General features: G+C 34.6%; 1 protein-coding gene across 1 annotated transcript in view; it reads left to right on the top strand.

Moving 5' to 3' along the window:
- The window catches only part of LOC145252728 (adenosine kinase-like), a 134489-nt gene that overhangs the window by 21848 nt on the left and 87608 nt on the right, over positions 1-25033 (top strand). The window contains exons 2-3 of the mRNA XM_080112582.1: positions 9360-9434; positions 20173-20226. Of these exons, the coding sequence (XP_079968708.1) occupies positions 9360-9434; positions 20173-20226 (129 nt within the window). The remainder of the gene's footprint in view (positions 1-9359; positions 9435-20172; positions 20227-25033) is intronic.

The raw sequence follows: 25033 nt of genomic DNA, 5'->3' as shown, positions 1-25033 counted from the left end.
TTGATAAGCAGTCAAACTAGTTGTGACGTGAAGTTCTTGCTTTTGCTGTTAAATGACTAAGATTACCGATTCGACATTATAAAGTGTTTTTTTTTTTTTTAAGTGTTTAAATTCTCTTTATTTCCATGTTAATTGAGTTAGCCTAGGGGTTGAATGTCAGGTTACAAAGTCAATCAAAGATGACTTTGCAATTGCGTTTGAATCTTTCGACATGCAGTGATTCAAATTTCCTACACTGAAGATTGCATAAGCATAAAACACTACTATATTTAGCATTTATAGACGCTTAGTTTTCCTCAATTCTTGTGTTACTTGTCTTGGGATAAAATGCTTGCATGCAAAATCAAGGGTGACTTTGTAACTGAATCCCCTGACCAGCAGTAATTATCGCATCCTACACTGATGATTGCATAAGCAAGAAAGACTGTCTGTAGGTATAAAAATAGTTGTTGATATTTATTAAAAGAAAAAAATTATTATCATTTATATTTATAGGAGGCAATTCCAATATTGAGATATTGGACATAAGCTGATTGGAAACTGAGTTTTTGGTTTCTTTTAATTTTTTTTCATAATTAAAAATCTTTTGGCCTGATGTACAGTGTATATGACATGATATTCTATGGAACATCCCATCCCCCCTCCCTCAAAATACAGAACGTCAGGTTTATTTAATCATTAATGTAGTCACTATTCTTCTCTGACCCCTTTCCCTCTGTTCAAGGAGATAACTTGAGTTAAGCAATGTTAGACTGGCAAATTCTAAATGGGTGACCATTTGAGAAGATCAAGTGCTTTATATAACTAAGGATTATTCAAATTCATCTACAAATTAATCATATACAAAGGCATAAATGATTTCTGCAAGAAATGACCCAATGATGGTTGACATGCCCAAAAACCCAACAACAGATCTTCGGTCTTTTGTACATTGTAAGGCTGAACATTAAGATCTCACATGGCACCAAACGTCTGAGATTTTATCTCACCCACAATGTTCGGCACATATCATGCCAACAGATTACCATTTTTTAAAAAAAGTTTGCAAAACTATTGATTAAAAAGTTCAGCATTACCACTGTTGAGAGAATGTATATGGAAGTGAAACCTGTCCAGTAAGAGTTGCATAGATAAATGCTTTTGAATTAGATGTAGAACAGTTGAGGTAACAAGGTCAGTTGGCAGGGGTAGGCCAAGGAAAATATGTGAACAAGTGACAAAGATGAGTTTGAAAGAAAGAAAGGGATAAATGAAAAATGTGGTGAGATACAGGTTAGGTAGGAAGTCAATTTCTAAAAGCCATCCAACAAATGCCAGCTTGTGAAATGGATGTTAAATTAATGATGATCCAATGTAAACCAAGGGAAGAGTCTGTTGAGCATGTGTACGCAGTGTGATAATGCATGGGAGTGAAACCTGGCCAGTGGGAGTTGAGGATATGCGTTGCATGGAGAGAAATGATATGGAAAATAATACTATGAATGTTTAATGTGATCTCGGAGGAAGATTGTGTATAGTATAAAGAGATGGGTGCAGAACAGGAGACTTTGATGGTATGGTTACATTGAAAAAAAAATGGATGAAAGTTCTTAGGTTGGTAGATGTAGTACAATTAAGGTAAAAGGTTCAGTTCATGGGGGAAGAGTAAGTAAAACATGAAAGAAAGTGATAGAGATGGATTCAAGAGAAAGCGGAATAAATACGGACCTAGTCAAAGACTTGTGCAGTGGAATTACAGTGGGATAACTAGTTTGTGTGCATAAAGTGTAAGACGATGGAGATGAACGAGAACTCAGATGTGGAGAAATTATAGTTTTAGAAGGATCACCCTCCAGGCTTTGTTTTTCCTCTTTAAGAGGTTCATTGCTAATTACCTGAGGAGCCTCTGCTAGGAAATGCCAATAGGGCTGCACAGACATCATTTGTAGGGTCAGAGAGTGCTCCTCCTCTTGAGCGCTGACTTTTCAATCCCACTTTCTGACCCTAGTGTCTCATTTCTTCTGGTGGGAGAGAAATAAATAACAACTTAAACCTTTAATTCAATCATTTTCTGAACTCAAAATTATGTAGTACAAAAGGTTTAATATCATATTTTGATTTTTAATATCTGTAAAGGCACATGAAAATTGTGCAATATTATTTGTTTGAGGAATTAGTTTTACCCTTTCTAAGACAGCTATTCTTCGCATGTGTGTATAAAGTTGGACCAAATAATGCTAATCTTTGTCAGCTAGTTAGTTGAGATCTTTTCATGGGCCGGATATGATATGCCTTTGATTTGAATCAAGAATTTTTATTTTTTCATAAAGAAAAAATAAAAATTAAGCACACCTAAATTTTGTGTTGATTTTGAACAATGAAACTATTGTTTACTTAAGACCTACCATTTATATCAGATTTGCTTAACATTTCGCAAAACATTTGAAGCATTGTAAATATTTTGCAGTGTACCAGTTTTGAATTGAGTTTGTTTGCATTAAAAAAAATTTGTATCCAAAAAATTGGGTTCGTTCAATGTTATAGAGTTGTTTGATTGTTTTAAATTAATTTTTGAAAGTAAAATATATAATCAACAATAACATAAATCAGTAATGACAATGTAAGAACTTTATTTCTTCATATTTTTATCTCTATTATATAAAAGAAACTTGTGAGTTTATTATTAATTTCAATTAACTTTCTTGAAGTTATACATTTGGATTTTACCGTCACTGGATTATTTATCTTCCACCAGACTATCCATTCATGTGTAATCACCTTTTTCTTCACCATATTCCCTCTGCTTCACTTTTGTTTTCAAGTACGATCTTTGACTTACTTGTTGTTTCATCAAATACTTTTGCATGCAAAATCCGATCCCGCATTTTGCTAATTCCTACGCTCTGATGAGAAGGAAAGTATTTCTTCAAAACTCTGCGGATTAAGGACTATCCACTTATCTAGTGTTTCCTTTTCAGATTAAATATGTTTTTAACTCATTTAAAAGTGTTTTTTAATATGTTTTAACAACTGTTTGTTCGTATATATATATATATATATATATATATAAATTATGCTGCATTGTAAGTCTGTAAAAGTCAGTTTTCAATATGAAAATTAATTTGTGAAACTGTACCTTTTTGTACATATTAAATTGTGAAAAAACAAAGGAATACAATTTTATTATAATAAATAAGTTATAACGTTTCTGAATTTTTGAGATGAGGATTGGTTATTTGTATTTGAATTCATCGGACTACTGTTCACATCTTGAGTGTCATTTTCACAACATTTCTGTTGATGTAGCCTCCTACCTTCTTCAGGTGTAGCTTGTCAAACTTGGGAATGTTTCTGTTGAACTCGAGAATTTGGACGGAATTGTGAACGGAACCCTTTATTTACTTTACGGGGGTAGCATGCTCTTGTTCTGTCAGCCATAAGTGGATAGTCCTAAGTAATTTGCAATTGTATTTTTCGGTCGCCCACACTGAGAATTGAATCTTCAACCTTCAGGAGAATATCACTTTTTACAATTGATTTTTCTAAGTAGTCGTTGCAATCGGAGGTTATATCAACTGAAACGTGAAAATGACATTTAAGATGAGAGAACAGTAGTTGGAAGAAGCCAAATAATACCAATTATCAAGTGTTTTTTATTTTTAATTAATAACTTGTTGCTTATCAAAGACAAAGGCCAATCAAGAATAAGCATTAACAAGATGGCTAGATTATCAGTTGAATAATGAATATTACAAAACGATTGTAAATGATGAATGGGAAAAACAATTTGATTACTTATGGGGATGGTTTACAATAAGTATTTTTTTACATTAGATTTGAAGATGATTGTTGTAGTTTGCAGGGAAACGGACGTGTGGTAATGTGTTCTACAAATGAGCTCTTGAAAAGAAACTTTGTTCATGGAAATTCTGTTTGATAGTCATGTGAAATGTTTTCCCTCCTTGTTGCAGAAGTATGAATGTTCTAAATTGTAGGAAGGTTGACTGGTCAAGGAAAACTTGGAAGCATGTGATTGGACAAGACTGGCAGTGTAGAATTTGGAGACTGCTGGTTCACTTTACTGTGAGAAGTGGAGAGTGAACTTGTGTAATATCAGAAATAGGGGGAAAGTGGTGTTAAATGAATAAATGTTATTTCTGTGTGAGAAAATTTCTGCGTTTGCATATTGGAGGAATGCGGTTTTGTATTTTAGTGAACATCTTTATCTTCTCACTGTTGCATTATCTTTTTTTTTTTCATGTGTCCTGTCTTGCTTTCTATCTTACCTTGCCCTTCTTTTCCCTCATGATAGTTTTCTCTGAAAACTAAAAATATATTTTTTTTTCTGTGAAGGTTAAGACATGATAGGGGTAGGAGGGGAACAGATTATTTTGTCTCCTCAAAGAATGACTTCCTTTCTACCCTTTTGTGCACACTTAGTGCCTTTCTATTAATTTTGACTTAGTGTAAACTAATTAGTGTTATATATGGACCGAGGGAGATAAATTGCTCCAGACAAGGCATGAAGCCGTTTGATGTAAGGAGCTAAAAACAAAGACACGTCAAGGCTGAAAACCAGCTAACGATAAGTGTTAGATGGATAGATTCAGACCTAATGAACAGCAATTCTTCACTTTTTGTCAGAGATATCGCTCATGGAATGAGGAGACTAGAAAACAAATAATTAAGGAAGGTCAATTTTCTACTCTCCTCATGAGATTTTTTTTTTTTCTAAAAATAAATGTTTAGGAAAAAGTCATTACACACACACGCGCCTTGTTTCCAATTGCCAAATAGAATCTAAATAGATTTTTCTTGAACCAAACTTGGATTTTTATAATTTTGAGTAGTTTTGCGATCAGACCGGTTAAAACATTCTCTTTGGTGGGAATTCTTTATTCTTACAAAAGCAATGTCATTAAAATGCTTGAGATTTTTATCTGCCAATGTCGTTAGCTTTATTTTTGGTTGGCAACGATTAGAATTTTGTAGCCAATAAAAATTGATGTTAATTTTAAAAAGGATATAAAGCTTTCAATAACATTTATCGTTTGTCAAGTTTTTTTTTTTTTTTTTTAATTCTTTTTTTAACTACTCCATAAAATATATTTCTTTTTCTTTTTAAAAAAAAAGCAGAAGTACCCCATTTTTTTGTTTCATGTGAAGAGCACAAGAATGTTGTCATGTGACGGGCATTATTCCAATCGTAATGCATGTAATTAGGATATCCGTCCCAGGATGGATAAAATTAGTTCCATGACCAGAACAGTGTTGCACTGCTTTTACATCCTCACACAAAGATTAAAATCAAGATATAAAGATACTAATTCTTATGTCTAGAATCCTTATTTCAATTTTGATCAAAATCCATGACATGATTTTTGATTCTAGAAAAATGTCTAAAATTTAACGTTTAACCTTTTTAAAAGTTCAAAAGGTTTCAAGAAATTAAAATCTATGGGACGTGTCCCTTAACCCTCTGGGGTTGTGAGGGCACTGCATTATTTCGTGCAATATGTCTTTGGTAAGAATAGCCTGATGGCCCCATCCCACTCCATGCTTTGAACACCTACAGCACCTGGTATTATTAAATGGTCACCCATTTTAGTATTGGCCAGGCTCAATGTCGTTTCACTAATGGGAATCTTGCTTAATTGGTGTCCAATGACTATGGATCAAATTTAATGCAAATATTTGAATTTTCAAAAGAGAGGTTGTCCATAACCTTAAACTAAATATAGCCCATATTTGGACCTTAACTCTAGTCATTATTCCAAAATTCATAATGATTAGTCAATTAGTTTAAAAGTGAATACCGGACACGCATAGATATAAACATACCTAACTTTATAAAGATGGAGATTTATGCATACAAAACATTTGAAAACTTAAAAGCCTATGATTTTTAAATAAATTTGCAACCTGATTATGGGATGAAATAGTTTGTTTTCCCAATCACGACAGGAGTTTATTTCTACATTATTTGTATACTGTAAAATTTCTACGTTATACGTATGCAGTATAATTTCTATTATATGTATGCCATATGATGATGTCTGTGTGGTGTGTAAGCCGTATGATTTCTGTGTTGCATGTACGTTGTTGCTTTTAGTTTATTTTTGTACTACTTTTTCTATACATACACATGGAGCAGATGTATGTACATTCTCTCTCCCATGATTGGATATTCTTAATTTAAGCACTTTTGCCATTGCTACTGACATCGCTGATACATCATTAGTATAGAATAACACGGTTCGCTCACAAGCTAATATTAATCGTTTCGGAAAGGTATGAATAAACAGTTTCTTTTCTAGGCAACAACAATCTATGTTCTATGTATTATCTGCAAAAGATATTGTGTTCAGATCATAAATGACCAAGAATGTGAATAACAAAGAACAGAAAAAACCTTAAAGGTCAAATATTTTTTCTTAAAAGGCTGAAAGATACTGCTAGATTTGCTGGTCATTTTTATGTTTTTTCCTTGGCACCAAAGATAACATAATCTAGGCTATTTTTTTTGTTGTTTTTTTTTTAATGCTATTTTCATAACATTTCGACCAATGCAACCTTCTTCAAATGTGTCTAATCGTACTCAGAAAACTGCACAGAATTTCTTATGTTTATTTAATCCACGGAGCTAGCTTGCTCTTGTTCTGTCCGCTATGATGAGGTAAAAGTTTATTAATTAGTAATTTAAATTATTTGGACTACTGTTCTTATTTTGACTACTTATCTTGAGTGCTATTCTGACGATGTTTCGGATGTAATTTCCGACCTTCTTCAGTTGTATTTTGTCGAACTAGGAAATCTGCATGGAAATTTTGAACGGAACCTTTATTTAAGCTATGATGGGTAAAAGGTTTTAATTTGCAATTGTATTCTCCATATCGTCCGCATTAAGGATTAAACTTACAATCTCTAGAAAAAATATCACTTAAAATTTAATTTTACCTAGTACTTTTAGTTGTAAGTGACACTCTTTTGGAGGTTGAAGGTTCGATCCTCAATGTGGGTGATACAAAGAATACAATTGCGAACTAAAACTTGTACTTGGTCAAGCGTGACAGAATTAGAGCATGCTATCCTTGTGGATTAAATAAAGTTAATTTCTTCCCTAAAACTGCTAGACTTTATAATTCCTTCTGAATTCCCTACATATTGTCCCCGTAGACATGGTCCCAGATAGTAGTCCCTTATGTGCAAGCGGCAATATGCCTTGCTTGAGATAAATAAGAGTATAAAAAGAAAACTACTTGACCTACTTTGAAAACTTCATTTGTTTATCAGATTCTACTTGTTCAATGTCTGCTGACACACCTCATATAAACATCCTAACACAAAATAGCATTTGTAAACATTTTCAAATATGTTTCCATAATTCCTTGACTTTATTTTTTTATGGTTTTGGGTCATGAGTAATTTATGTGAAATTACACGTCTTTAGTTTTATCATTTCAAGTTATGGCATAGCTGGAAATCTCTTCTCAATTATTAAATCATTTCTCTCTGATAGGTTCATAAGAGTAGTGGTTGATGGGCAGAAATCAGAAGCTCTCAGTATTAATGCTGGAGTTCCTCAGGGGTCCATCCTTAGCTCCACTCTCTTCTTGATCTACATCAATGATCTCCCAAGACACACCTAGATCATTCGTAGACATTTCTGCTGATGACACTACCATCTATGGCAACACATCAAAGGCAATAAATGACCAAGTTCTCTCTGATTCTCTCTCCTCTGATCTTGAGCAAGTAGTACAATGAGGAAAGAGGTGGCTGGTTACTTTTAATGCATCTAAAACCAAGCTTCTATCTTTACATCATCAACGCTCTGATCCCCATCTGGCATCAATTAAAATAAATGGCTCTCGTCTTGGGGAGGCTGCATGTTTTGACAAGCTTCTGGGCTTGACCTTTACTCCTGATCTGAAATGGAACACGTACATCAAATCTGTTGCCAAGGTCACTGGAAAAATGGTGGGATCCTTCTACTGCTCCAGTAGATATCTCACTCCTGATGCAAAGTACATCCAATGATGGAGTACTGTTGCCACATCTGGGCCGGAGCTGCTAGAAGCAGCTTATCCTGCTTTGACAGAGTTCAAAATAGACTTTGTAACTTAGTGGGGAATGCCCTTTTCTCTTCCTTGCAACCTCTTTCCCACAGAAGAGATGTTGCAAACCTTTCTCTGCTTTATCATTGTTTCCATGGCAAGTGCTCATCTGAGCTCCAATCTCTGGTCCCCCCTCGCCAATCTTTCACGAAAAACACCCATCTAGCTGAAACCACTGTCAATAATTTTCCCCACTCTTTATCTGTGCCTTAACCGAAACATAGATTCTATGAACAAAGCTTCTTTCTCAGAACTGCACACCTGTGGAACTTTCTTTCGTTAGTATGTTTTCCAGCTGACTACAATTTAGTTGTCTTCAAGTCCAACGTAAACAAATTCTTGATGAGCTGTCCTCATTAAATAATCCAATTTACCAAATTTCTACTACTAACGATTACTAGGAAATTATCCTATTGACTACTGTACACTCAATAACCCTTATCCTCGAATGACCTCTGGGCCTTGATAAGTGGCGACTCTGTAAAAAAAAAAAAATTCCATATTTTATATATTTTCGGCATTTTTTGAATTAGGGATTACTGGATGAATCTATTTTCTGTTAGTGGAGTTGATTCCATTTCTCGCAAGATTGAAAATGTCAGATAAAAAATTTTACTAAAGTTTAAACGTTAATTGATTATTTGTATTATTTGGAGTTTTCAGACTACTGTTTTCATCTTGAGTGTCATTTTCACAACTTTATTTACTTCACGGGGGTAGCATACTCTCATTCCATCAACCATGACGTGATAGAGGTCCGAAGTAATTCGCAGTTATATTTATCAATCACCAACACTAAGAAATGAACCTTCAACTTTCAGGAGAATATCATTTTTAGACTTGCTTTTTTTCCCAGTACTCTAACCACTGCGCCACAGACTCTCGTGAAAAATGACATTCGAGATGAGAACAGTAGTTCAAAAGATCCAAATAATACAAATAACTAATCCTCATCTCAAAAATTCAGAAACTTAAAGTTTAAGCGTTGATTGAAGGAGATAGGGATGGAAAGATCCCCATCGAACTGTGGATGCTGATGAAGGGAACTTTTTTTAGCATTTTATTGATGTGAAATCTCTTGATATCCAGTTCCACACACACTTATCCAGCTTCAAAGACCTGAACCTATCACTCAATAGATTGACAGAAAGTCTTAGTCGTACTAGAAATAAACTTTGCTAAAATTATATATTTAATAATTGTATATTTTATTCCAAGTTTGATATTTAGTTTCACATGACTAATGTGTTTTATCTTTTTTAGTGAAGGAATTCTGCTGGGTTATGGCAACCCTCTCCTCGACATAACTGTTAGTGGGACAGAAGAATTCCTCAAAAAGTAAGTTGAGTAATTTTATACCTTTTGCTATTTGAGCCGCTGAGATGTGCAATTAAAACAAGATATTTTGCAGCTATTCATTTAATTGTAGCAGTTTTATGTTAAGACTATCATGTGGTGTTATTTTATTTTTTTAAAATTAAATGTTAAAAATATTTAAAACATGTTTTGGTATCATGTATTTATATAAAAATATTCTTTTTGTGATAACTACCAGGTCAGGCTGTCTATTGGCTTCCTGAGACGAAATGCACCTTCATTGATGTTCCATTTTGTTTTTCTATTCTCTTTTGTAAAACTTAATTGTGTTCTCCAAAAACAAAAACAGCCCCCTTCCCTTCCCACTTTTTTTTCTTCTTCCCCTACTTCCCAACTGGCCCTGTCGGTGGGGCATTAGAATACACCGACTGCCTCCCTACAGAGAGTAAAAGTCTCTCTCAATGGGGTCATCTGTTGACCGTGGGTGGCAACCTGTAATGCCTAAGGACGGGATCCTGGTGGTTGAGCAGATCATGTTCAAGGTCCTAGTAGGACATGAGGTGCAACACGCCACTTTGGCCCTTACTTGGGTTAAGACAGGCGGTTAGATGGGCCCGATCCAATCAATCAGTTGATCATGACTAGCACTAAATCAAGACAAACACAAGAAAATACACTCACGCTCCCCACATTAGGCAAAAAAACTGATTTAGTAAGCGGTGGCTGGAGGGTCAATCAACTTGCTGAAAAATGGATAAAACACGACTGGAAAACCAACATCTTTTCTAGAAATGAGGCCATTAGAAAGGACGAAGGAAACACGGGTGCTTGAGTCTATCAGCGGGAAGAGTATACTTCTGTATCCTTGTTGTGTTGGGGCGAATGGATCCCCCCCCCCCAACACTTCCCAAATAGGGCTCAGAGGCGGGTGGGGAGCAGAAGAAATGAAAAATTCAAAATATTTAAATGGCAAATAAAAAGCCTCAAAAAAGAAACCATTCTGAAGTTTCAGACAAATCTAGTTCAGATTCAGAAACAGAATCACAATACCAAAATCTCGTTCAAAATCTACCTTTTTCATAATTATTGAATCAATCGAAGGAGAACCGATAACAAAAGTGTCCCCCTTCAAAATAGAGAAAATTTTCTCAAGTATCAAACCAAAAATGGTCAAAAAACTAAATAACGGCACACTACTAGTGGAAGTAGAAAGCCAAAAGCAAATAACAGAAATCTTTAAATGGAGACTTTTTAATAACCAAAAAGTAAAAATCTATCCCCACAAAACGTTGAATACTAGTAAAGGAGTAATCAGGAGTTCAGGACTATCACTGTGCTCCTTGGAAGAAATTAAAATTAACCTAAAAAATCAAAACGTTACCGATGTAAAAAGGATCCAAATTAAAAAATATGGTGAAACCATCGATACAAACTCCTATATTCTTACCTTTTAATACCCATCAAATCCCAAGTAACATCAAAATAGGATATGAAAAAATATAGAACCGTACATACCAAACCCTCTGAGATGCTACAATTGTCAAAGGTACGGACACCATCGAGACCGGTGCACACGCTCTCCAGTATGCATGAGGTGTGGAGAAAACGAGACCCACACAGATTGCCAAAAAGAGCCAAAATGTATTAACTGCTGAAAAGGCCATAGTGCAAATTCAAAAGAATGCGACAAATGGAAGAAAGAAAAAGAAATTATTAAAATAAAATATACAAAAAATATAACCTTCCAAGAAGCTCGTAACCTAGCTGGAAATATAAAATACCCAGAAATAACAAACAAAAAAACCACCAAACCAAATAACCAAACAACAAAAGCAGACCTATTAAACATCAAACCAGAAGACATTATGAAATTACTCAATGAAGTAAGGGAACTAATGGAAGAATTCAAAAAAGCTATAAAACAAATAAACAATGAAAATAAGGATTACAAAACTGAACAAAACTCCCAAACCAAAACTCAACCCAAAAGACCCACAAAACCCCAAAGTGCTACAACACCCACAGAAACAACCCCTCTCACCGAAAAAAAAAAACAGACACCAAAAAGTGCCCATGAAGGAAAAGGAAACAAACCACCAACCAACAAAGAAGCTAAAACCAAAATAAACCACCACGTTCATCTTCCAGACCAAGAGACTCAATCCAAAACAGATTTGAGGAAATGGGCATGGAAGATCGAAGATCAGACACCAACGACTAACAAAAGTTAAAAACAAATACATAAAATCTAATCATAACCCAAAAAGTCATCCAATGGAACTGCCGGGACCTAAAACCAACATAAATGACTTATTACTTCTTAGAACAAACCATCAACCAGCCATCATATGTCTCCAAGAAACCTTTTTAAAAGCTGAAGATAAAGTAAGGAATATAAAAAACTACAAACAATACAACCACATCCACAATACCCAACAGAGAGCCTCTGGAGGAGTATCTATACTTATTAGAAATAATATCGCACAAAGCAAAATAGATCTAAACATTAATATTCAAGCCACACTGCACAGAACTATAAATATCTGCACTATCTACATCCCACCTCAGGATCCAATAAACGAAGCAGAGCTGAACAAAATAATAAATTAGTTACCCAAACCCTTTTTACTGTTAGGTGATTTCAATAGTCACAACGATATATGGGGATCTGCATACTCGGATAAGAAAGGGAAGAATCTTGAAAAAATTATTAACGACAATGACTTGTGTATATTAAACAATAAATCCAACACATACCTTCATCCCGCTTCAGGCACCTACTCAGCATCAGATTTATCTTTGTGTGACCCTACTATCCTCATGGACTATAACTGGAAGGTTCTAGTAGAAGATTCCTGGGGTAGCGACCATTTTCCAGTGATTTTTAAAAAAATCTAAAAGAAACAAAAACCCATCTCTCCCAATGGAAAATAAAAAAAGCAAATTGGGAGGAATATATAAAAAAAATGCCAACAATCAGAGGAGGAAAACCCAAATAAATCCATAGAATACTTCTCTAAAACTTTACTAGTCATTGCACATGAATGTATACCTAAAAGTAGCAGAACTAACAAACAACAAAGACCCTGGTTTAACAATGAATGCCAAAAAGCAATTCGCCAACGTAAAGCTGCCTTACGAAAATTTAACTCCCAACCAACAAAATACAATTTAAACCTTTTTAAGCAAAAAAGAGTGGATCGTAAAGTTATTAGAGAAGCAAAAAGAACATCATGGAAAGACTATATAAATAAAATAAACTCGAATAGAAACCCCAAACAAGTGTGGAACAAGGTAATGAAAATTACTGGTAAAAACTCCCCCTCCCCTTTAAATCATCTCCTACAAAACATCAAAATAACGGAGACAAAAATATTGCGAATCTTTTTGCTGAAACCTTTCAAAACAATTCCTCCAGCAAAAATTACAGCCAATCCTTCCAAAAGACAAAACAAGATACAGAAAAAAAGATAAATTAAATTTCAACTTAAACAACAAAGAAGAATACAACTATCCTTTTACTAAAAATGAACTCTTAAAAGCCATAAATGAAGCACATAATACAGTTACTGGGGCGGATGAGATACATTGAGTTTCTGAAACAACTTCCTTCCAAATTTATAACACATCTTTTAAACACTCTCAACAAAATATGGTTCATGGGAAAACTACCCAATAGTTGGAAACATGCTATCGTGATCTCCATCCCTAAACCAGAGAAAGACAATTCAGATCCACAAAATTTCAGACCAGTTGCATTGACAAGTTGTCCCTGCAAAACATTTGAAAGAATCATAAATAAATGACTGAATTGGTATCTGGAAACGAACGACTCAATTGCCAACCTACAAAGTTTTTTTAGAAACAAAAGAGTAACAATGGACAACATAGTCCGATTGGTGACCTTTATCAAAGAAGCATTCATTAAAAAAGAACATGCAATAGCTATCTTTTTTGATTTAGAAAAGGCATATGATACAACATGGTGACATGGTATAATAAAAGACCTTTACAACCTTGGATTAAAGGGCAGACTACCCATACTGATAAAAGATTGTCTATCTGATAAAAGTTTTAAAGTAAGAATCTGACCCACATTATCAGACACAAAAATACAGGAAGGAGTCCCACAAGGATGCATTTTATCAGTTACGCTATTTAATATAAAAATTAATAATATTGTAAATTGTCTGAACAATGAGATAAATGGCTCCTTATATGTGGATGGTCCTGTTAATCTGCCATAGATCCAAAAATATTCATACTTCAGAACGGCAACTACAAATGTGCATAAACAAACTAACACAATGGACGACAGAAAATGGCTTTAAATTTTCAACAACTAAAACTAAATGTTTCCATTTCTGTAATCATAGAAAAATGCACAATGATCCTGTTCTCAATCTAAAAGGATCAAAAATCGAAATAGCTGGTCAACATAAATTTTTGGGACTTATTTTTGATAAAAAACTATCCTTCATCCCTCACTTAAAATATTTAAAACAAAAATGTTTCAAGACTACAACTATTAAGGGTTATAGCAAATACTGAGTGGGATCAGACTGCTCATCACTCTTAAAATTATATAGAACTCTGATAAGAACCAAACTACATTATGGAAGCTTTATATATGGTTTAACCAGAAAAAGTTACCTTAAAACTCTAGATTCTATCCATCACACAGGATTAAGACTTGCCCTGGGCGCATTCAAAACCTCTCCGATAGAAAGCTTATATGCTGAAGCCTATGAACCTCCACTAAAATTGAGACGTGAGAAATTAGGCTTACAATTTTATCTAAAACTAAAATCAAACCCCCAAAATTCTGCCTATCAATGCACCTTCAATCCCAACTACACACATCTATTCAAACAAAAAGAAATGCAATTAAACCCTTTGGTCTCTACATGGAAGAAACAATCAAACCACTTACAGACAACTCAATAGATCAAACCAGCATCCACGAGGAAAATTTCCCAGAACTCCCACCTTAGCTAAAGTCATACTAGACCTGACAATATATTTTAAATCCAATACTCACCCTGCAGACTATAGAGAAAAACTAAACAACATTCTAGATACTTACCCAAATTGGACACACATTTATATGGATGGTTCCAAAGATCAAAACAAAGTGGGATGTGCTGCTATTTAAGAAAACACTATTCAGCAGAAAAGGTTACCAAATAACTCCTATCTATAGTGCAGAAATTACAGCCATAAACCTGGCTCTAGATATTATCACCAACCAAAACACCAAAAAATTTATAATATTTGTAAACTCATTATCAGTATTAGAAGCAATAAAAAATCAAAAATTAAACAATCCCTTACTCATCAAACAGTTACAAGAGATCCATTCTATCATCCAACACAAAACTTTCTTTTGTTGGATTCCCATTCACTACGGTTTCCGTGGAAATGATAAAGCTGACATGGTGGCCAAAAATTCCTTAAAACAACAAATAAATGACATAAAGGTCCCATATACGGATTACAAACATTCAATAAACACTTTTATCACAAAGAAATGGCAAGAAAATTGGAACAATTGTCAAAATAACAAACTCTTCCAAATTACCCCTATACTTAAAAAAAACCCCTCTAGATACCAGAAAATTACGTAAAGAAGTAGTAGTCTTATCACGTATCCGGATAGGACACACATACATAACTCACTCTCATCTACTAAAAAGTGAGGAACCTCCCAAATGTATACCATGTCACAAACTTTACACAGTGAAACACTTTTTACTTGGCTGTCATGATTTCACACGAATTCGTCAACACTACTACAAGTTTAAAAGAACTCTTTGATAAAGAAAATCCTAAAACCATTCTAGATTTCTTAAAACAAGCAAATCTTTACCATAAAATATAAAAACCATCAAATAACAAACTATACCAAAACATTGGCCGAATATACCCAGTGAAAATCGATTCTGAAAGTATAAAAAATTTAAATCTTGTATACAGCATTAAATGACCCAAAGAAGGTTGATATGCTGGTCAAACAAACAAAAAAACATTTTTTTGTGATAACTGCTTCCATGTATTTTTGTTCTGCAAAAGAATACTTGCATACTGTACCATTTTTATTAATATTAAAATGTATATTACCATTTAACATATACTCATTCATCTATTGATATTAGGTAATTGCAACCTTATTTTCTGCCAACAAGTTCAAAAAGTAAAACAGTTTATGTAGCATCTATTAACCCAGTTTAATGAAAGGTTACAAACAATTTCTTTTTTTTCTCTGATTCTCTCTGCCTCTTTATTTTTTCTCTGATTCTCTCTGCCTCTTTATTTTTTCTCTGATTCTCTCTGCCTCTTTATTTTTTCTCTGATTCTCTCTGCCTCTTTATTTTTTCTCTGATTCTCTCTGCCTCTTTATTTTTTCTCTGATTCTCTCTGCCTCTTTTTTTTCTCTGATTCTCTCTGCCTCTTTTTTTTCTCTGATTCTCTCTGCCTCTTTTTTTTCTCTGATTCTCTCTGCCTCTTTTTTTTCTCTGATTCTCTCTGCCTCTTTATTTTTTCTCTGATTCTCTCTGCCTCTTTATTTTTTCTCTGATTCTCTCTGCCTCTTTATTTTTTCTCTGATTCTCTCTGCCTCTTTATTTTCTCTGATTCTCTCTGCCTCTTTTTTTTCTCTGATTCTCTCTGCCTCTTTTTTTTCTCTGATTCTCTCTGCCTCTTTATTTTTTCTCTGATTCTCTCTGCCTCTTTATTTTCTCTGATTCTCTCTGCCTCTTTATTTTCTCTGATTCTCTCTGCCTCTTTATTTTCTCTGATTCTCTCTGCCTCTTTTTTTTCTCTGATTCTCTCTGCCTCTTTATTTTCTCTGATTCTCTCTGCCTCTTTTTTTTCTCTGATTCTCTCTGCCTCTTTTTTTTCTCTGATTCTCTCTGCCTCTTTTTTTTCTCTGATTCTCTCTGCCTCTTTATTTTTTCTCTGATTCTCTCTGCCTCTTTATTTTTTCTCTGATTCTCTCTGCCTCTTTATTTTTTCTCTGATTCTCTCTGCCTCTTTATTTTTTCTCTGATTCTCTCTGCCTCTTTATTTTTTCTCTGATTCTCTCTGCCTCTTTATTTTTTCTCTGATTCTCTCTGCCTCTTTATTTTTTCTCTGATTCTCTCTGCCTCTTTATTTTTTCTCTGATTCTCTCTGCCTCTTTATTTTTTCTCTGATTCTCTCTGCCTCTTTATTTTTTCTCTGATTCTCTCTGCCTCTTTATTTTTTCTCTGATTCTCTCTGCCTCTTTATTTTTTCTCTGATTCTCTCTGCCTCTTTATTTTTTCTCTGATTCTCTCTGCCTCTTTATTTTTTCTCTGATTCTCTCTGCCTCTTTATTTTTTCTCTGATTCTCTCTGCCTCTTTATTTTTTCTCTGATTCTCTCTGCCTCTTTATTTTTTCTCTGATTCTCTCTGCCTCTTTATTTTTTCTCTGATTCTCTCTGCCTCTTTATTTTTTCTCTGATTCTCTCTGCCTCTTTATTTTTTCTCTGATTCTCTCTGCCTCTTTATTTTTTCTCTGATTCTCTCTGCCTCTTTATTTTTTCTCTGATTCTCTCTGCCTCTTTATTTTTTCTCTGATTCTCTCTGCCTCTTTATTTTTTCTCTGATTCTCTCTGCCTCTTTATTTTTTCTCTGATTCTCTCTGCCTCTTTATTTTTTCTCTGATTCTCTCTGCCTCTTTATTTTTTCTCTGATTCTCTCTGCCTCTTTATTTTTTTCTGATTCTCTCTGCCTCTTTATTTTTTTCTGATTCTCTCTGCCTCTTTATTTTTTCTCTGATTCTCTCTGCCTCTTTATTTTTTCTCTGATTCTCTCTGCCTCTTTATTTTTTCTCTGATTCTCTCTGCCTCTTTATTTTTTCTCTGATTCTCTCTGCCTCTTTATTTTTTCTCTGATTCTCTCTGCCTCTTTATTTTTTCTCTGATTCTCTCTGCCTCTTTATTTTTTCTCTGATTCTCTCTGCCTCTTTATTTTTTTTCTGATTCTCTCTGCCTCTTTTTTTTCTCTGATTCTCTCTGCCTCTTTTTTTTCTCTGATTCTCTCTGCCTCTTTATTTTTTCTCTGATTCTCTCTGCCTCTTTATTTTTTCTCTGATTCTCTCTGCCTCTTTTTTTTCTCTGATTCTCTCTGCCTCTTTATTTTTTCTCTGATTCTCTCTGCCTCTTTATTTTTTCTCTGATTCTCTCTGCCTCTTTATTTTTTCTCTGATTCTCTCTGCCTCTTTATTTTTTCTCTGATTCTCTCTGCCTCTTTATTTTTTCTCTTATTCTCTCTGCCTCTTTATTTTTTTTCTGATTCTCTCTGCCTCTTTTTTTCTCTGATTCTCTCTGCCTCTTTTTTTCTCTGATTCTCTCTGCCTCTTTTTTTTCTCTGATTCTCTCTGCCTCTTTATTTTTTCTCTGATTCTCTCTGCCTCTTTTTTTTCTCTGATTCTCTCTGCCTCTTTTTTTTCTCTGATTCTCTCTGCCTCTTTTTTTTCTCTGATTCTCTCTGCCTCTTTTTTTTCTCTGATTCTCTCTGCCTCTTTATTTTTTCTCTGATTCTCTCTGCCTCTTTATTTTTTCTCTGATTCTCTCTGCCGCTTTATTTTTTCTCTGATTCTCTCTGCCTCTTTATTTTCTCTGATTCTCTCTGCCTCTTTATTTTCTCTGATTCTCTCTGCCTCTTTATTTTCTCTGATTCTCTCTGCCTCTTTATTTTCTCTGATTCTCTCTGCCTCTTTATTTTCTCTGATTCTCTCTGCCTCTTTATTTTCTCTGATTCTCTCTGCCTCTTTATTTTCTCTGATTCTCTCTGCCTCTTTATTTTCTCTGATTCTCTCTGCCTCTTTATTTTCTCTGATTCTCTCTGCCTCTTTATTTTCTCTGATTCTCTCTGCCTCTTTATTTTCTCTGATTCTCTCTGCCTCTTTATTTTCTCTGATTCTCTCTGCCTCTTTATTTTCTCTGATTCTCTCTGCCTCTTTATTTTCTCTGATTCTCTCTGCCTCTTTATTTTCTCTGATTCTCTCTGCCTCTTTATTTTCTCTGATTCTCTCTGCCTCTTTTTTTTCTCTGATTCTCTCTGCCTCTTTTTTTTCTCTGATTCTCTCTGCCTCTTTTTTTTCTCTGATTCTCTCTGCCTCTTTTTTTTTTTCTCTGATTCTCTCTGCCTCTTTATTTTTTCTCTGATTCTCTCTGCCTCTTTATTTTTTCTCTGATTCTCTCTGCCTCTTTATTTTTTCTCTGATTCTCTCTGCCTCTTTATTTTTTCTCTGATTCTCTCTGCCTCTTTATTTTTTCTCTGATTCTCTCTGCCTCTTTATTTTTTCTCTGATTCTCTCTGCCTCTTTATTTTTTTTCTGATTCTCTCTGCCTCTTTATTTTTTTTCTGATTCTCTCTGCCTCTTTATTTTTTTTCTGATTCTCTCTGCCTCTTTATTTTTTTTCTGATTCTCTCTGCCTCTTTTTTTTCTCTGATTCTCTCTGCCTCTTTTTTTTCTCTGATTCTCTCTGCCTCTTTTTTTTCTCTGATTCTCTCTGCCTCTTTTTTTTCTCTGATTCTCTCTGCCTCTTTTTTTTCTCTGATTCTCTCTGCCTCTTTTTTTTCTCTGATTCTCTCTGCCTCTTTATTTTTTCTCTGATTCTCTCTGCCTCTTTATTTTTTCTCTGATTCTCTCTGCCTCTTTTTTTTTTCTTGTCTCTGCATTTTCTTTTGTCATGCGCTCCCTTTTCGTCTTGTTGTGTACCCCTATTTCTTCTTGTTGTGTACCCTCTGTTCGTCTTGCGTGCCCAATTTTTTGGTCTTGTCGTGTGCGCGTCATGTTCCCCTCTTTTTTTTTTCTCTCATGTGCCCCTCTTTTTATGCCGTTGTCATCTGGCCCTCTGTTTGTGCCGTTGCTGTCTGCCCCGTCCCCCTTTTTTCACTGTTGCTGTCTGCCCTGTCCCCCTTTTTTCACTGTTGCTGTCTGCCCCGTCCCCCATTTTTTGTCGTTGCCGCCTGCCCCGTCCCCCTTTTTTTGTCGTTGCCGCCTGCCCCGTCCCCCTTTTTTTGCCGTTGCCGCCTGCTCCGTCCCCCTTTTTTGCCGTTGCCGCCTGCCCCGTCCCCCTTTTTTTGCCGTTGCCGCCTGCCCCGTCCCCCTTTTTTTGCCGTTGCCGCCTGCCCCGTCCCCCTTTTTTTGCCGTTGCCGCCTGCCCCGTCCCCCTTTTTTTGCCGTTGCCGCCTGCCCCGTCCCCCTTTTTTTGCCGTTGCCGCCTGTCCCGTCCCCCTTTTTTTTCGCTGTTGCCGCCTGTTCCGTCCCCCTTTTTTTCTCCATTGCCACCTGCCCCGTCCCTCTTTTTTTCTCCGTTGACGCCTGCCCCGTCCCCCTTTTTTTCGCCGTTGCTGCCTGCTCCGTCCCCCTTTTTTTCGCCGTTGCTGCCTGCCCCGTCCCCCTTTTTTCGCCGTTGCCGCCTGCCCCGTCCCCCTTTTTTTCGCCGTTGCCGCCTGCCCCGTCCCCCCTTTTTTTCGCCGTTGCTGCCTGCCCCGTGTCCTTTTTTTCGCCGTTGCCATCTGACCCCTCTTTTTTTTTAATTTAATCTTTCTTAACTATAAAGTTTATTTAGCGTAAGATTTTCCTGTGTATTTATTTCATAGTGTTGCTTATGTTTTTGCTTTTTCTCTGTACACACACGCATGCACGTGTATGTTTTTATATATATATATATATATATATATATATAAAACTTAAATTGATATGGTTGTTACCTTTATTTGATAGATATGATTTAAAAAGTGATGATGCCATCCTTGCTGAAGAAAAACACATGCCAATGTAAGTGTCCGTTTTTTCTTTTCTTTTTAAACTGATATGTCTAAAAGCAGAAGAAATAATGATGTGCTTTTAGATGCATGATCTTAAAAATAGTAAATTATTTGGGTATTTTATTTATGAGTGCATAATTTAATTAACTTTTAAAGTTTTTCACTTCAATTTTGAAACAAGCATCTGATCGCCATGACATAAATGCTTGTAGCATATCGCAACCGATCCTCTATCCAGATGGTGTTTTTTTTTTTTACTGTTAATTTCGTTTTTATAAAGCTGACAAGATTTTCAAAAGATAAGTTTTAAAAATATTTTTAAATATGAATTTTTTTTTTTATGTAAATCGCTCCAGAATATGCATGAAGCCACTTGATGTAACAGAAACAAAAATTACTACTTCAATGTTAAAAGCTAGCCAATGGTATCTGCTATGTAGGTAGATTCTGACTCTGAAAACAACAATTACTCCCCCACCTCACCACCTCCTTTTGTCCGAAACATCGCTCATGAAATGAGAGTACTAAACAGGTCCTGGGTATGACTTTAGAAGAGATCCGATGGTGCGGTCTCATTTGAGCCTGTGGGGAATGTGGAATTGGCGTTAGTTACTACTGCTTCCAGGTCAACTTTGGCTCAGAATGGTAATACCTGTTAAAGCATCTGGTACTAGCAGATCAGACTGTCTGAAGATACTGACTTTTTGACTTAAAATGCACCAAATTTTTTTTTTTTTTTTTTCCCCCTCTTTCCCTTTGTAAAACTCAATCCTGTTCAGCAAAGTAAAAAGACAAAATAATTTTCTTTTGCAAAACAATCATACCAAACTCCATGAATATATATTTGAAGATACAAAAAAACTTGAAGCATAAAATCGGTTTCCAAAATGACAGGATTTGGCATCAAATAATCCACACGGGTTGATATGCTGCGAAACAAAACGACCAAATCAAACACTATGAATAAATATTTCAAAGTAAAAAAAATCTTGAAGCATATTTTTTTTTCTAAAAAATTACTGGATTTGGCATATGGTTGATAAGACATAAACCAACAACTACAGGACAAAATAAGGGATGTGAGAATTACAACACTTTTTACTCTCCTCAATCTATTTAATTGGAACATCAAAAAATAACGGAAGTGAATTTTTGTATAATTGTTAACATTTTTTGTTGCCTTTATAGGTACCATTATTTTTTTTTTATTAATTATTTATTGAAATTAAAAAAATATAGTAGTACAGAAACAAACTTTTAAAAAAATTCTCAATAAACAAAGAAAACTTAAATTACAAAATTAAATTCACCAGCATGCTTTTCTTTTTCTTTGTTCAAAGGAAAAATTCATTCCTTTCTTTCATATTTGAAAAAAAAAAAAAAAAAATGAATTATTTCATCGCACTTACAAATTTGAAAGTTATTTCTGGACTTAAAATTCTTAGCAAATCCTCCTGTAGTAAAATATTTAAGAAACTATTTACATGCAATAATGTTATAAATATATTAAATAATTTCTTTAAAAAAAAGTTTTATAATTGGATTCAATTATTAATTCAATAATTTACCATTTATAATAGCCACATATATATTTCCAGCAGGGAGACCCGACGTTGCTTGGGATTGAAGGAAGATCAATAAATGTTCAACGCTTCCAATACTTTGTCCTTGAAATCGTTTGAATTGCCCATTTGTCAATTAAATCAATCGCTTGCCTACTCTAGTTGAGAACTCACAGCGGTTCACTAGGAAGGAAGTTTTGCATGCCTCCCTACAGTGACTTACTCCACAGTTGATTGTAGTTGACATTGCACTGTACAGAATCTATTTTATATAATGACTTAAATTTAAAATGCAAAACTCGAGTATCATGGTTTGTGTTCTAAACAGAAACATTCATTTTGAACGTGCTCCTGTCGTATCAAAGAACCTACTGTTGATTTTATATGCTGGCCTCTTCTGCTTGTGCAGTGATAAAACTTCTCAAAAACATTCGTGATGTTAGGCTGTATAAAAGTGTTAACTTTGGTCCAAATTCGTCTGTTTCTTCTTTAACATGGTTTCTTTGATTTTCGATACTTGTTGAAAGTATTCAGATACAAAACCCATCTAAGAACCCTCCTAGACACATAAGGTATACATGTGTGTGAAATTTCAAAATAATCAGCCCAGCCGTTTTGGAGTCTATAGAAAATGAATTCACACATACACACAGGAAGAAATTACCTTTTATATATAATTAGAAATATTTAACTTTAAAAATCCTATTAATAAAAAACAAAAAAACAAAAAAAAATGAAGTTAGGTAGGTACAGTTCCTATTTACAATGCTTCCCCACGGGACAGAGTTAGACACCAGGGTCGTTTTTTAACGTGGAGAAAAGGAACAAAAATAAAAATTGTCTCAGTCATGAAGGATTTCTCCTCCACTAGTTCGGTTCTAATAAAATACTCTTATAAAATTGTATTTGGATTATTCTAACTACTGTTCCTATTTTAAATGTTATTCACACTGTAACATCACATGATCCCCTGTCGACAACTTTGCCAACCCCAACCTTATTTGCCGTGGATTCCTTTTCTTTCATCTTCTCTTCTCATTCTGTCCATGTCGTTGTCTCTTATGCATTGGCAGCTGCTGAAGGGTTGGACTGCCATACAAGTATAAAAATAAAACGAGAAACAAAAAAAAAAGCACAAACTACTTTCTGTAAATATTAGTTGCACTCGGTGTGTGTGTGTGACACAATCGACCCTCTACATGCTAAGGTTCACACGTACAGTTTGTCGAGGCTGTATTTGTCAGTTGATGTTAGCTCATTTCGATCACTTAAAACTCTCTGGATCTGGTCCAATCCACGACCTGCCTTTGACTGTGTCTGGCTCTGGCTCTCAACTGTCCTCAACCGTGTTCAATTGGCAACTCTCAACTGAACAATTTTCAACTGTCACATACCCAGGACTAACCTCAACCAATCCAAAAATTAAGTCTAAATATATCTCAGGTATTTTTGTTCGCCACACCCTGGCTAACAATCCCATTCAACTTCCTTTGTCTATCCCGGTGAACAACTTCCTCTTCATTGTTCTGCCAATAAACCTATTTTCTTTACTTTTGTTCTTCTGATACTTATTTCCTCTTGTCTTTTAACAAAATTTTTCTCTTTCTCCCACATTTTCTAACACTTGGACAGTGGATGCCAATAGTATCACTGCACAACGTTTTAGCCAATGTAACCGATTTTTGTCAAGTTTGAGCATCTTTGTTACATTATCCAAAATGTTGGATGAATAAAACTAAGGATGCAGATCGTAGTTCAAATAATCAACCCTCATCTAAAAAATTCAGAAAGTGATATTCTTACCAAGTTTGCTGACCAGGTAAAGTTTAGCATTGAATACAATGAATGATAATATAAAGTATTTACCTTGTATAAAGAGATTTTGTCTGTCCGCCCATCAGTCCAAATTTTTTCAAATGTAAAAAATTGAATGTACATATCTGAATTTTAAAGGAGTTCTGTTTGTGTAGATCTTAGAGCTGAGGACACATAAATATTCGGCACCACTTACATTGTCTTTCCAGGAAAATTCTATAAATATCATAAATTTCATTGAAATAGGATGTATTGGAAAATTTCAAGTGTTATGCCTGCATGGCCTCCGTAGGGTGCACTTGGAGAATCAAGAACATTTCCATTGTCTTCCAGTAAATTTTACATAAGAATACACTTTTAGATTTTATGCACATTCTTTGGCTTTTCTTTCTATGGGAAACACAAACATGACACACACATCGAGTTATATTTATACTAGCCTCGTTGCCCGGGTGTTTAGAGGTGTGTGTTGAGCAAAAAAAAAAAAGTGGTAGTAGGCAAGCAGGCTTGAACGACGGCCACCGAGAGTAAGAAGAAGCCTTAATAAGTCTTCTTCTTACTCTGAAAAAATGCCTGTAGGCAATGTAGGTAAGATTAGTCAGACTGTCAGTACTATACGAGGGGCATTTGAAAAAGAGCAATAAAACATTTTTAAAAAGAAAAAGGAACACAGTTTTATTAATACTGAAACTGAACTTTATTCAATATAAAATATAAATATTATCTATGTAAAATTAAGTAATTTTAAAGCAATATACTATTTAATACTGATTAAACTGAATTATGAATTTCGGGAACAAACAATTAAAGAAACATTAAACACACATTTTTGGCCTTCGGAACAAGATCACAGTGTAGTATCTGTTTTGATGCTACACTTCATCTTTTCTGTCCTTGGTCGGTCGAGATTAAATCTTTTATGACTGAGGTTAATGTTGTTCCTACCCAGAGTGCCCCTTATTGGGAAGCTGGATTTTCCCTACAAGATTATATGTCGAAATATTTAAATAACTATTACTTTAAATACAGATATTATATTTAAAGTTTTGGTTTTCTGTTCTTCTATGTCCATATATAACAAATAAATGTTATCAAAGGCAAGATAAGTTACTTTTCTACCTAACTGGATATATTTTTTAGTGTTTTTATTTAATGTAACATGTTTATTTTGTAGTTTTTAGAATCTGTGTATAGTTAACCCCCCCTCCCCCAAAAAAAGATACCATAAAAATTTAAGGGTTTGTATTACAAAATATTAGAAACCCACTCAATGTGATTAGTTAATGAATTTTGGGTTTGTATTACTATACACATAGATTTGAAAAAATGTTCAAAAAACAAATATATACCAAATAAATGTTATCAAAGGCAAGATAAGTTACTCTTCTACCTATCTGGAAAGGTTTCTAGTGGTTTTACTCACTTTAAAACGTGTAATCT

This window comes from Euprymna scolopes, chromosome 29 (assembly GCF_053919585.1).
Source record: "Euprymna scolopes isolate OS-2025 chromosome 29, ASM5391958v1, whole genome shotgun sequence".
Classification (NCBI taxonomy): Eukaryota; Metazoa; Mollusca; class Cephalopoda; order Sepiida; family Sepiolidae; genus Euprymna; species Euprymna scolopes.
This window is presented reverse-complemented; position numbering and strand designations above follow the sequence as displayed.